Source organism: Thermobia domestica, chromosome 1 (assembly GCF_964235325.1).
Source record: "Thermobia domestica chromosome 1, izTheDome1.hap1.1, whole genome shotgun sequence".
Taxonomy (NCBI): Eukaryota; Metazoa; Arthropoda; class Insecta; order Zygentoma; family Lepismatidae; genus Thermobia; species Thermobia domestica.
In genome coordinates, this window is record NC_137454.1 from 258,916,473 (window position 1) to 258,930,777 (window position 14,305).

Here is a 14,305-nt window from a genome sequence, read left to right on the forward strand (position 1 = left end):
TTGCGGGAGATTCATGTAGAACAGGAGTTATGGTACAATCTACGTAACTATAATAACTGTGTACCAATCTCAAGAATATTGTTGGACCGAACGTAATTTTTTTCATCCATTGACTTAAAAATTTTACAAAGTGAGGGTTTGTTTCAGTGTACATGGAAAACAGCTCATTGGAGAGGCTCTTCCAAGTTTTCTGCAGACAGCCTTGGTATCTCAATTGAGTAACTGCAAAATACCACACCATATATAATATTTTCTATCCTTAAAAATACACTAAGTCATCTACTTCATTTTATATACAATATAGAATGAATAATTGAAAAAGGTGAATACAGTCATTTTCCACTAGCGAGTCCTGACTCGTAGGTAGGAAAAAAGGTTCAAATTAAAATGTTATAATGTTTCTAATCCATCATACAACTATACCCGTACTATTAAACAATTTAACCGTAAACTGGCTTGTTTCCCACCGAAACGGGAAGCTGTATTATTGGATTCAGGGGGATGGTACGAAAAACTAGCATATTTTTATTTATCTGAGGTTTATAAACGTACAACTGTGGAAACAAGATGTATATGTTACTTGAAAATTTGGAGCTTTTGCTAAATATTCTGAACAACTTCAAAAGTACAGAAGGAAACATTTTTCGGATGGTGAAAAAAAAGTGTGGATCACTTTCAACGCAAGGGGGTTCGTGGATTAAATATTTTACTTTTGTATCACTGCTTTAATAACAGAACAAAAATGGTTCAATAATATCAATCATTTTTAATTCATGCTTACATGAATAATACATTAGTACCGTAATTTAATTCTGAGAGCTCTCAGTATGTTTCATTTTTCAAGCAAAATATTTAAAAAAAGAAAAAAAAGTGTACAATCATAACTGATCGCATTCTTAGTTCTTTTTAATTATAAATATACTGTTAGACAAATATCTCATGGCCTCATACAAACATAATACAAATATATACACACATGTATATTTTACCGCAGTCGTAAACACATACAATTTTGTGATCTGGTAGATAAAACTTCCACACGCATTATTTCACAAATATATAACGGAATTTTAAGTATATGTTTAAAAAAATATTCCATCAAAGAAATAAGAAACATAGACACAGCAATTATCACAGATTCTGGATGGACTAGATGGGCGATCAATCCTTGTAGTGAGGGTTCAGTAGAAATATACCCCGAATACAGCCACCATACAGAAGAGAGTATCCTGAAAAGTAAACAAAAGAAGTTTGATCTCTTTAATATTGTAAAAATATGTGAAAATTGAGAAGAGTATCTAGTGTACAAGGGTTCAAACGATTTAAACTCTGAACTTTTTACTCTATAAAAGCATTCATCACATGAATCTTTAACTGAAATTCTATATAAAACAGATCAATTTATTCTTCGTAACTTTTTTTCTTACTTTAACGTCCCACAAGTATGCACCGAGGCTAAGTGAGTCTGTGACGGTGAGATGAGAGGTAACTATGGAATGAAACAGGAAAACCCCGAGAAAATCCACGCACACTGTCCACCACAAAACTTACTTGGCGTGGACTGGAATCGAACTAGGGACCCCACGCACCAGAAGTGGCCGTTATACCACTGAGCCACCGCGGTCTATACGACAATTTCAGGCTTGTAAGTGTTACTGTCAATATCTGAGAATACAGTAATGGAATCACGAAATGCGAAAAATATGTTAATTTCTAAGGATGAATTTTCGAACTTTCTATTTCTCATTCTTTGTAAGCCCTGCAAGCTCCATACTTCCCTTCTTCGTTTGTAAACTACAGACTGGCAAACCTGCATACACCACAAGTTACTTTTATGTTACAGTATTCAAGCTTTCTTACATAAAGAGAAAGTATTCCAGATATACACGGAGGACCACTTGTCTTGATACGCCTTTGTAAGTTTTAAACTAATGAACAAAAAACTCCGAAATTTTATACTATGCAAAATCTGCAGGGGGACACTGTTTTGCACTCTATGATACCATATGGTTAACAGTTGCCAATCCAACATAAGGTTGCATTTTTTCAAACGGCACTACGTCAGGTTATTACATATTTCAAATCTATATGTTGAACAAAAACTTACGATGTTACATTTATTATTCATTGTTGCTACTTTATGACGCTATAGTATCACTAACATTCAAATGAGGCCCCTACAGAAGTAACAACACAAGTGAGACGGACGGGGCAATGCACATACTTTAGTATATATTATGATCGTGATATGATGGATTTCGAATGAATACGAACGGAGTTGCAAGGGATTGAAAATTTAACTTTATTGAAAAGCCTTTACTTTGAAAAACTGCTTACATAACTATCTCATTCAATTGCATAGATGGTTTTCAGTAAATTGCAATACATTTACAACAATTTCATTTTTCAAACAGTTTGAAGATATGGTAAAATCTGTTAGTTTGCAACACTGCTTAAAATTAAGTAATTCCAAGAATTTGTTGTAATTACATCTACCAAAAAGTATTGTTGTACTGTTATAGAAGCAAAGTAAATAAAAATGATTTCAAAAAGTTCCCACAAAAACGTTATTTTAAGCAATATATCAAACTTAACCATTTTTTTCCTATCTTTTAATTGGTATGAGACATCCAATAGCTGTAGACGGCATTGTGATTTTTATGTCTCTTGAAAATCATGCACACGATTGGAAGTGAACTCATCTACACACTCTCGAAATAAAGTCCTTTGAAAGAAGTATTTTTCAATTCCTTATAACTTCGTTTCTACTTGTTCGAAATATATCATATGATGACGGTTAAGATTCTTTGGATGTGAATTACCTTACCTCTCATTTGCGTTATTGCGGTTGTATTAGTTCCACCTAAATTTCATTGTTTTTCGATGTTTGTGATACTGCATATTCCTTTAGTCTCCAACACTGCATGAAAAGTATGGTACAGTAAGCTTCCGTTTTATAAGTACATTTGAAATACAGTAGGCCATCGATAATCCGAACGTCAAAAATCCGCACGCGGTCCCTAGAAGCTTTTTAAATTTTGTCTTAGCGCTAGCGATAAACAAACAATAGGGTTGTCCGTCGGCGTTGTGTGAAGTCAGTGTTTTTACAAAAGCTCATTCATTTGTAATTGTTTGTCATACATATTTTTACATTTATTTTGCCTTAGGCCTATACAAGTTAAGTTTTAAGTGCGAGTTACAAGAATAGTGTGATTTAGTGTACGGGCAGGTTCTTCAGAAACAATACATGTAAGTAGCCTTACGTACGATATTGCAATTACTGTATGCACTGTATAACCACTATATCGATAAAAGGGCTTGCCGTAAAGTATATTTAAGGCTAAATGGCATTTTCTTGTCAGTTTCGAAAATCCGAACAATTTGAAAATCCGAACTACCTGTGGTCCCAATTAGTTCGGATTTTGGACTTCCTACTGTATCTAACGTAGTGCCATAAAAAATATTTCTTAAGTTGGCAACACTGTTAATCTAGTGATATCAGAGTATGGCAGACAATGTCCTCCTGCTGATATTAGGATGATCCCAAATTTCAGCGTTTTTTGTCCATAAGTTTAAAAATTACAAAGGCGTACTAAGATAAATGGTCCACCCTGCATATACAATGTAAGATATACAGACTGTCCCATAATTCGTGTGTAAACTTTAACTTTATAGTACTCAGCACTCGTAACAGCTAGAACTGTGAAATTTGCACGCAATTTATAGAAAGGTCAGAAGATTTGTTTGATAGCAAAACAAGATCACGGGTGTTATTGTCTGCGAAGTTACAGGGTCAAAGGTCAAAATGCGATTTTTTTTCCTTACGGAATTTCAATGTTAAATAGTAGTCTCACATGCCATTTTTTTGAATATCCATCTCTGGTAGCAAAAAATGGTATATCGACATAAATTCTGATCCGAAACAATGTGATAACGAAAAATGAAAGAGAGGAATATATTTTCCTCCCGTTCACAATATTTGTATCAAGTGTATTACGAAACACAGTGACACTGTTCACAAAAACTTCACACACTTTCAGCACAAACAATTAATCAATAAATTATTTTTCCTATTTCAATTACGCACTTCCACATGTCTGTGACAGCAATCCTGAAACAAAGAGATGAAAATAGCTTGTATCAATGTAGCGAATATAAATTTAGAAACATCCATACTGACTAAGAAGAATAATAACCTGTATTGAGTACTGTTCGGAAACGTAATACGTCTCTAAATAACTCGAAAAGTGAATTATTGTGTAAATTCAAATGAATACATCAAGGAACAAATGAAATTGAATATAAATTCCTTTGATGCTGCAGGTAAATAGCTGCAGGCAAATGGTTATCGATCTGAACCCAGATATTCACATGGTCAATATCGTGCAATGTTTGGTTTAGGTTGAATTTTGAGTCGGATCCCACTGAGTGCCCAAAATGCAACTTTGGTGTTTTAGTACACATATGAAACTACAATCTGGATAATTTTGAACAAATTCGCATAGACTTTTCTATGCGAAATTCAAAATTAAAATTTGAATTTGAATTTTTGAAGTGTTAGTTTTTTTATTTCACAGGTTTTTTCAATATAGTACCACTTGTAGAGCAATCTTTAAGCTTTCCAATGGTGTTTGTTTCATGTCTCGAGTGCACATATTAACCATTTTATGACAAATTTTAATAATCACTGTAACTGAAAAAAATGCCCTTTTTTGACATTTTTGAATACCCTGTATGGGAACACTTTTAGGAGGAGAGAGGTAATATTTGGATTTTTTTTTTTTTTAAATCTCCCATTGTAATAAACCTGTGCACCAATTTTTACAAAAATCTGAGATGATCAAGCCTGATGACTTGGTGATTTGACATGGAATATCCCATATAGGATATATACGTATGAAATAGGGTTAAGTAATTCACTGGGATTCTTCTTTAATGAGCCGGGTAAATTACTTGATGAAAGGAGGAAATCCCCCTCATTCCCCCTTCCTGCGTTGATTCAAACTGTTTATATATAGCTTCATGAAGTTGGTGTGTATTTTTCATCCACCTCCATGATCTCAATAAATAAACACGGAAGTGTCCTAACTTGCCAACGAAGACAAAAAAAGATGAGTATTTTTCTTAACTACGAAGACAAGGAGAGAAAACGTTTTCGTTTGTCACTTACAAGTAGACCTCACCACTTCGCCGTTGCGTTAGCAAAAGGAAACGACTACTGTCCTAGAGTAGGGTTGAATATAAGATATTGACAAAAATTTTAGCTGCTAATGAGCACTAGAAATATGGGAAAAAGGAAATAGAAAAATGAATGTGGGAAAGCCATCTACAGTATAATTTGATAGTTGCAAGACCGATATTTTTTCGAAATAGATGGAGGAACAATAGTTATGACTTCAACTATGTAAATCGAGTTAGGAGGGATGTTTTTATGGCATTCCAGATCATGGCCGCCATCTTGAAATCCGCCATATTGGATCAACGTCAAATTTTTTAAATGGAAAGAGGGCCATGTGAGGTATCAAACAACAATGATTTTTTTCCACCCAATCTCATACACTAATTACTTTGTCCATATCTAGAACGGTTTACAACTTACAGTTATTTCAATGTTGAAAAATTCGTTCTTTGTAGCAGATAACAGATAACTATAGTGACAATGAATAATAGCTCCAGATATAGCATTCTTACTGGACAAAATTACGGCAATTCAAGAAATGCAAGTCCTCAGCATTGATAAAATGGACAAAACAGAATTTTGCAGAGTACCATGAGCACCTAATAAAAAATGAAGCGTCACAAATATCACAAAAGTTAATGCCGGAAATATAGAAAGCGTGCTTCTTCGGCACTTCGAACCATTCGATCGGTTCATCAATATATACTGATTTAAATGCTTATTTAATCATTCCTGTGAAGCGAGGAGGCTGAAATTGATTGTACACAAGGGAATGCAGAGTGACAATGTTCGTCCTTTATTACATAATCACATATAGTACGCCAATGTTTTGTATTGTCTAAAAAAAATACATTGAAAGGTTGAAATATGCCGGTTGTACCTTTTGGAATTTGTCACTTCCACTGATTTCCCAGGTGGAGATATTGTACTTCGCACCTCTTCATTATTAAATAATTCTCAGGTATCCAGCATAAGTGAATTCCTGCTCCCTGTATTCGACCAAAAGCAATTCACATCCACACTAGCTTCTTGATTGTTTATCTCATGATGTGCCTCCTCTAGAATATCTAGAGTGTATTTCATTTCGAATTCCAATTCTTCATCCGCTAGGAATCTAATTATGTCATCTGCGATTACTCTTTCTGTTCTGATATATTTGTTGCATTGTGCTTGAACCGTAATGTCTGTAACTGCTGCAGGAGGTACATAGCAATGTTTGCCTTATTTAACGCCATGGTGTGTCGTTTTTTAGTCTAGAATTGTTGCCTGCACACACTCTCCCTAACACACACACACGCACGCACCTCACAGAATTACAGGCTTTATACAATAAACGAAATAACTATTTCTCAGACACTTCCAAGTTCACGGGTAGAACTCATAGTGAAAATAATATATTTCCTGCACTTGTCTCCTTACAAAGAGTTTGTCGCTGTAGAATGGTACACGATTCACGTAAGCTGCTACCGTATACCGTAGCTGCCACGACCAGGAATGCCACTGGCAACCAATATTGCTATTCTCTTCATCGTGCTTCCCCAACTGCTTATAGTTTCAGTTTGAATCTACAAACGCACACACGAAGTGGCGAGGTCGGAACCACTTTATGAATGCTGAGGACTTTCGTTTCTTGCATTGCCGTAATTTTGTTCTGTAAGAATGCTGTCTCTGGAGCTATGTTCATTGCCACTGTAGTTATCTGTTATCTGCTACAAACAACGAACTTTTCAACATTGAAAGAACTGTAAGTCGTAAACCGTTCTAGATATGGACAAACTAATTAGTGTATGAGATTGGGTGGAAAAAATCATTGTTGTTTGATACCTCACATGGCCCTCTTTCCATTTAAAAAAGTTGACGTCGATCCAATATGGCGGATTTCAAGATGGCGACCATGATCTGGAATGCCATAAAAACATCCCTCCTAACTCGATTTACATAGTTGAAGTCATAACTATTGTTCCTCCATCTATTTCGAAGAAATATCGGTCTTGCAACTATCAAATTATATTATAGATGGCTTTCCCACATTCATGTTTCTATTTCGTTTTCCCATATTTCTAGTGCTCATTAGCAGCTAAAATTTTTGTCAATATCTTATATTCAACCCTACTCTAGGACAGTAGTCGTTTCCTTTTGCTAACGCAACGGCGAAGTGGTGAGGTCTACTTGTTAGTACTGAATAGGTTCACTTCGCTGTAAGAGGCTGTAACAAAAGCTCCCAGATCAGTTTAGTAACACGAGAAAGAAGGATAGTACGAGGATTCACGTGCAGCTATCGAAGCACGATCTTTCTAAGTTTGTATGCAGAAAGACGTTATTTAGTAAATATTAAGAATTGTGCTGTACAGTCACCAGTAAAAGAATATGGACCTCTTGAGTGCTATAATCACGATATTTCAGATCCAGCCCATTTGAAGCTTTCAGATGCCTGGACAAATTTGCAACCCAACGCATACGAAAGTTGTCCGCAACGAAAGCAATTGGCAGCACTGAAGCAGGCCTTTGCTGCAGTGGTTGATGTACGAACCATTTTTTTATTCTAAGATGTACCTCTATTGTTCTAAGAATTTTGTTCAATGAACACCATATATCAATGACATAACTCGTAGAGTGTGTATTATGAGTGGAACTTCAATGCGGTAACCACTTACCTATAGCAATTAGAACTTGATGTTTCAGAAAAACTTTAAAAAAAACTGTTAAGTAAGCCTAGACGAGATACTAAGGCTCGTATGAAGAGACTATCTTTAGATGAGTGACTCAATAAGTTACTCATAATTTCCTTCTTCAACTTAGAAACAGACCTTCATCAACGAAGAAAATATGTCGAAACGTTCCTCAAGTTTAGACTGCCTCACCGGTTTTCAGATTAGTCCTGATATTCATACCTTCAATGTTTCCTTAGCTTAATTTCTAGTTTGGGACAAGAAAATAATGACAGATAATATTTTTTAATTTCTTGAATGGGATCAGGCTTGTAGGTGAGGTTTCAAGATTGGAGAAGGAGAGCAAACGCATATCTTTCCTAACTAGTAGTTTAATTTGTCAACTTTACATGAAAGATAATGATAACGCCCGAAACTACTAAGCAACAGACTCGTGTTCGAGTCCTGTCGTATCAATTACTTTTCTTCGTCAAATTTATTGGTTAGGCGTGTTCTAGTGTAATTCTATTATTGCTTTGTTACTGATGATAATTCGTATGTTCCACTCCAAAATTAATATAATCTATTTTGTCACGTAATATTGAGTGGAGAAGCTTCATCAACGCATAAGAAGATAAGAATTCAAATGTACTCAATTTCAACGAAGTAAATTACCACATTCAGCACGTTTATATATCCAGTGTCCTAACTACAAACACATTTACAATCATTCCAACATAATCGTTTAACAGATTCCACCTGTTTTAGGCAATTTTTATGATGTATGATAAAATGTAATTTGTGCGAAAAATACAAACTGAAACTTCCAATTATTCGCAGTAAACTGAATCGTATCTCATTCCAAACTAAAGACAACGTGCACCAGAAAAATACTTTACACAAACGTGAAAAGCAGGTTTGAAGTAGTGTAAGGAATAGTCAAGCGGTTTGGGTGAATAGTCTGTCAGTTTGTGTTCAAGGTAAGGTTTCTCTCTCTCTCTCTCTCTCTCTCTCTCTGTGTGTGTGTGTGAATGTGTGTGTGTGTGTGCGCGCGCGCTCCTTATTCAACCTGGAAACTGACATTTATTGTTTTAAAATATGTCTTGGTAACTCCTTTCTTTTCGAATTCGACTAAGGAAGAATATTATACGAATGCAAATGTCAAGTGCTACAGCTGATATACATAATAGGTATGTTCACTATTCTATTATCTTCTGATTCGTAATTAAGTAAAGCTTTTTTTCTTTTTTCTAAATAAATCTCTTGGGAGGTGACTCCTGCCACTGAGACAAGAGAAAAAGTTCTCTTGAACTTTCGGCTATCGGACATAGTTTCGGATCTACAAGGTGCCGAAAGCGTGGGAAAATGACTTTCGGACGCCAATAGTTCAGAAACTATCCAACATAAAGAGGGCGGGTAAAAAATTCACTGAAGAAGTCATACCTGCTGTATTGAATTTTGCATGTTTCACGATCCTACCATGCACGCGCAAGGGATTCCCCAAAGGAACGTAGGGAGTCCCGGATAATCTGCCAAATGAAAATTGGTCTAAATGGATATAAATTGATTGGGTTTCTACCAGGTAACAATAATTCGTTTATATTAAGTCGATATCTGGAATAAATACAAAATGGCGGACACCTTCATGCCCGTTGTGTGTGGTTGCATAAATGCCAGGTACGGATGCTGGCCAACAGTGACGTTCTGAGTATTAAGTGTTGCGAATTTGTACTCAAATGCTCTAGAAAGACATCTGGCGTATCGGTAGAGCACAACATATGAAGCAGGGTGATTCACATGTGTGGAAACACTTAACGAAAAATTCCCAGAAATGCACTCATACTAAGGAAACGTGAGTTCAAAGCGTCGGAAATGTAAGGATTAGCGTCAAAAACATGAAAGCCATTGCCAATTCACCACTAATATTCCCCCAAACCTATGCAATATGATGCACACGGTTGCATACCAATAAGGATGTAACAACTGAGGCCAAGTTGAAATTTTGCACGGGGACTCACTAAGAAACTGGGTAAACTAAATGAATGCCACTAGTGGGATCGCATGATCGATATTGAAATGTGGCCAATGTGTGTGTTGATATCGACATGTAGCTAATGGACAAATGTCAACATGTCCCACTACTGCTGAAGCTTGTGAAGCAACAGGTACAAGAACATTATTGATCTTGGTGTGGACCTCAATTTACAGCAAAGAGCTAACATCTAATTCTGGGAGAAACTAAGTAAATGGACTCAGCAGACTTATGACAATAAAGCAAGGGTACTATGAGATGTTTTTAATGGCACCTTCACTTTACGAGCAGCAGTACATCAATGTAAGATGAAGAGCAATCACAGCGACCTTTCACGAGCGCATCCTCTGACAACAGACCAGAATTACGGAATGTGTCGCTAAGAACCGTTAGGGAATCCTTCAGATTTTCTTTAAGCATATTACGTGAATGTGTTAAGCTGATTAAAAAAAAAAAAATCCTACCTTCAGTTTTGAACATGCACTGCTCTCCGGGAAGTTTGTCAGAAACCTGACCGCTGCCGAACATAGAGCAAACCGTCGAACTCTGTGCGATCTTCTTCGGCAATTGTTAGGCAACCAAAGCCTCATAGCATGGAGTATTACCAGGGAAAAGAACTGAGACTACGACTATGATTCTGAGATCAAATAATCTTTACAGTGGTACAGTCAGCAGCAAAAAACCTGCAACATGAGCATGTAAGTTTATTGTGAAACTACGCCTAACAGCACAGGGAATCAACATAACGTCTAAGTGGCACGAATCACGCCAGGAGAAACTTCGACGTCCTCCCCTGTGCACTTATTTTGGAGCAAAAGACTTCGTCGTTTCACAATAAACTTACATGCTCATGTTGCAGGTTCTTTGCTGCGGACTGTACAGCTAAGCTCGAAAAAGAGGAAGATCAGGTATACAACAAAAAGCAAGTTCATTATTCCCCTCGGAAATCGGTGAGTTAAGCCTCGTGAAACTGTCCCAGAGAGAAAAGTTTGTCAACGTCCAATTTTACTCCTTTAGGACTACTGAAAAAGATAATCAGCCCACAAGATCTGAACTGTGAAGCGAGGATAACTGGATTCTCCCATTACGACAAAGCACCCGCACACACAATGCTCAAAACACATCAGTAGAGACCGGATGTTAGGCAAAATGCCTATTCTTTAATATTAAAGATATGATCAAAAATAACGTTTTAAAGTTTATATAGGGGGGATTTAAGCCAATTTTATTTTGCCTATTTTGCCTATTTCGACCTTTACTGCCTAAATAATTGCTTTAGTGCCTAATGTTGCCTATTCTATGCATTTTCTTCAAAATAAGCCTTCATTGGAAAAATATATATACGTATATTAGGTTTTTGTAAACACAAGCACGTGGTACGTTACAATATGTACACAGGGTGAACTTCAAAGATGTGCACATACTTCCGAGGTGATTAATGATATCAAAAGAAGACAAAAAGTTCTCTTGTAGTTTGTCGAATTCCGTGTCGTGTGCGAGTGATAATGATACCAACTTGGAATCGAAAATCGAATTCTGAGAATTAGAACGAAACAGATAGATGTGCACATACGTTAGGAGGTGATTCGTGACATGAAAAGAAGACAAAAAGTCCTCTTGAATGTCACGAATCACCTCCCAAAGTATGTACACACTTTTATGTCTCGCTCCAATTGTCAGGATTCGATTTTCGATTCCAAGTTGGCCCCCCTGTCACTCGTATACGAAGCGGAATTCCACAACATGCAAGAGGATTTTGTATTCTTTTGATGTCACGAATCACCTCCCGAAGTATGTACACATCTTCCAGGTTCACCCAGTATATATGGAATGAATAGCAAGCTTCGTTTTTATATATGCAATAAAAGATATTGACAAAGAAGTATGTTTCTATATTCTTTGAGCATTATTTATGACTTGAATCTACTTTTTAATGGTATTGAGTATTTATCTTCATTATTTCGAGCTACATTTTAGTGCCTATTTTACTGCCTATTTTTTAAATTTTTAGTGCCTATTTGCCTGCCTATTTTCTAGGTTTTTAGTGCCTGAACATCCGGTCTCTACACATCAGGCTATCAGCAGCATAATCACGACCACTTTCTAATCATTCTAGTCGACGGAATTGACCCTTGACTTTTACGTCTTTTCGGAGATGAACCTCCAGCTGAAGAACACCCACTAAAGAAAAATGTGTGAAGATCGACTGTGAATAACAGGAACTTAACACGTTTAAAAGCAGAACTTGCACGGAATTTTCCAAAGTGGCGAAACGAAGTATGTATTACACTGTTTACGAAGATATTCACAGAACTGCCTGATATCACCATACAAATTAGCTACTTTTCAAAAATTAAAAATGCAGGCGACTTTGCATACACTACTTGGAAAGTTTCCGCTTGCTACTAGTAACAGATATATCTAGGACTGGTCACCGCTAGTCTAGTACTACAGTAACTTTCTGCACGTAGTCCCAGGTTCGATTTCGAATTAATTCTCACGGTCTCCTTTGGTACCATATTTCAGTAATCTGTGGCCCCCTTGCTACGTTTTTGTACTTTTAGTGTTTTGTGTTTCAGTTTCAAAAATAAGTACATAAAATAAACTGACATTATATGCAATCGTATTTTGAGAATCGGAGAAAATAATGAAATTTTCCTCTCATTAAATATACGTAAATACTAAAGGAAGCAACATAGAACAGAACAGAAGTAACTGTTCTTTAACTCACAAAAGAATACAAAATTAACCCTCCCGGTGCCCAAAGTTTCCTCCAGTGGATATATATATATATATATATATATATATATATATAAACCCTACTAATTTTTGTTTTGTGATTTTTTGAGCAATACAGATTATTGTTATTAGTTTAATGTAGTAAAGGCAGATAAAAGCACACGTTCAATGAAAAAGTGGGTCAGTTCCCGCCAAGTAACGTCGTATTGGCTGTTCAAGATGAAGCATGATATAAGTTGTTTGGGACTGAGGAAGTACAGAGAACAAAAATTCTAGATTTTCTTTGCTTACTAGATTTCTTTATATTAAAAATTACACTTTCATTATACTTACGTTCATGTACGAATCCACGGCATAGCTATCCGACTCAGCATCCCACACGCAACGGGCACCGATCTTCACTCCTGCTCCTCTCTGTTCACCCAAAACAACCTGAACTATTATTTTGTAGCGTTTAAATTCAAATTCTGAAACGAGAGAAATAAATACAATTTACCAGTAAATCCAACTGAATCCATCATTGTAGAAACATGATATGGGGCAGTTAAAACTCACCTATACGAATATGTGACACTTTAAGCTGTCTAATCCCACCATCTCGTAGTGATAGATGGGCAACTCCCTTAACGGGCCAGATGTAAGGAAACTAGTAGGGAAATAATAAAACTGCTTTCAAGCCTGTATGATGTCTCGGATGTAAGAATGATTCTTGGAAACGAGTTGCTATGAAAATGGATCTGACGTTTAGCGAAATGAACATCTTATCTCTTACAGGTACATACAACTTACGGTTGTGGAAGAAAGAAGAATAGACATATTTACTCTTCGTAAAAACGAAATGGAAAAGACGAGGCGAAAAGAATGTAAGAGGAGGAGGAAAAGTTAACTTGGAGTGAACAAAATGCTAATAGCACAAATGGAGTAGGAATCTGTACGAATGTGTCGAAAAAGTCAAATTTAGTCTTGTTACAGATAATTATTACGGTTTCAGCATCCTTTTGTAATCAGGATTCGGAATATGTATCACATATAACCGAATAGATTCACAGAAAAAAATGACAAACATATTTTTCGTTTCCGTTTATGTCCGGTCAACCAGATTAGGGCCCCTACAAGGCACGTTTTGCCAGATGAGAGCGAGGACAAAAAGAAGGAATTTTATATGTTCATATTTTATGAAGCTCGCAAGTTATCATTATCTAAAGGTACTTTCGTACTCAGTTTAGAAATGAACCATTATCCGATAATTCCATCTGCAAGTATAGTGCCGACTTTCAATGGATAATATGTTTATGGAAAGGGCAGACTAGTGATCATTTTCTTGAGATATGCTGAGAAACGTTTGGGACAACATGAACTACCGTCTTCATATTTGCAGAGTGTAATTAAGAATAGTAAACATATGTACAGTTCCAAGGCTTGAAATAGCGACCGAAATTATATGACTGGCATATCCAGTAGACGTATACTCGTTCTACAGAGTGGTATAATACGACTGCAGACTGAAAAATAACACCGAAAAATTATAGAAGATAAAACGAACCACCTTTAAGAGAGAACACACCCAACTAATTTCTGCCGTGGAATAAAATTAACAAACCTACGTGTCATTCTATTTTATTTTTATTTATTTATTTTTAAGAATTTTACAGTAGTAAATCCATTACAAACGGTATGTGAACAGCAATATGGTTTTAGGAAAGGAAA

The 14,305-nt window shown here is 36.1% G+C and overlaps 1 protein-coding gene across 3 annotated transcripts in view; it reads right to left on the bottom strand.

Moving 5' to 3' along the window:
- Positions 1-746: 746 nt before the first annotated feature.
- The window catches only part of LOC145660631 (dynein light chain Tctex-type protein 2B-like), a 63,651-nt gene continuing 50,092 nt past the window's right edge, over positions 747-14,305 (bottom strand). For all 3 annotated transcript variants that reach the window (XM_081725934.1, XM_081725915.1, XM_081725924.1), the window contains exons 4-5: positions 12,932-13,065; positions 747-1,229 (exon numbers count right to left, since the gene is read on the bottom strand). In XM_081725934.1, the coding sequence (XP_081582060.1) occupies positions 1,182-1,229; positions 12,932-13,065 (182 nt within the window). In that variant the 3' untranslated portion in view covers positions 747-1,181. The remainder of the gene's footprint in view (positions 1,230-12,931; positions 13,066-14,305) is intronic.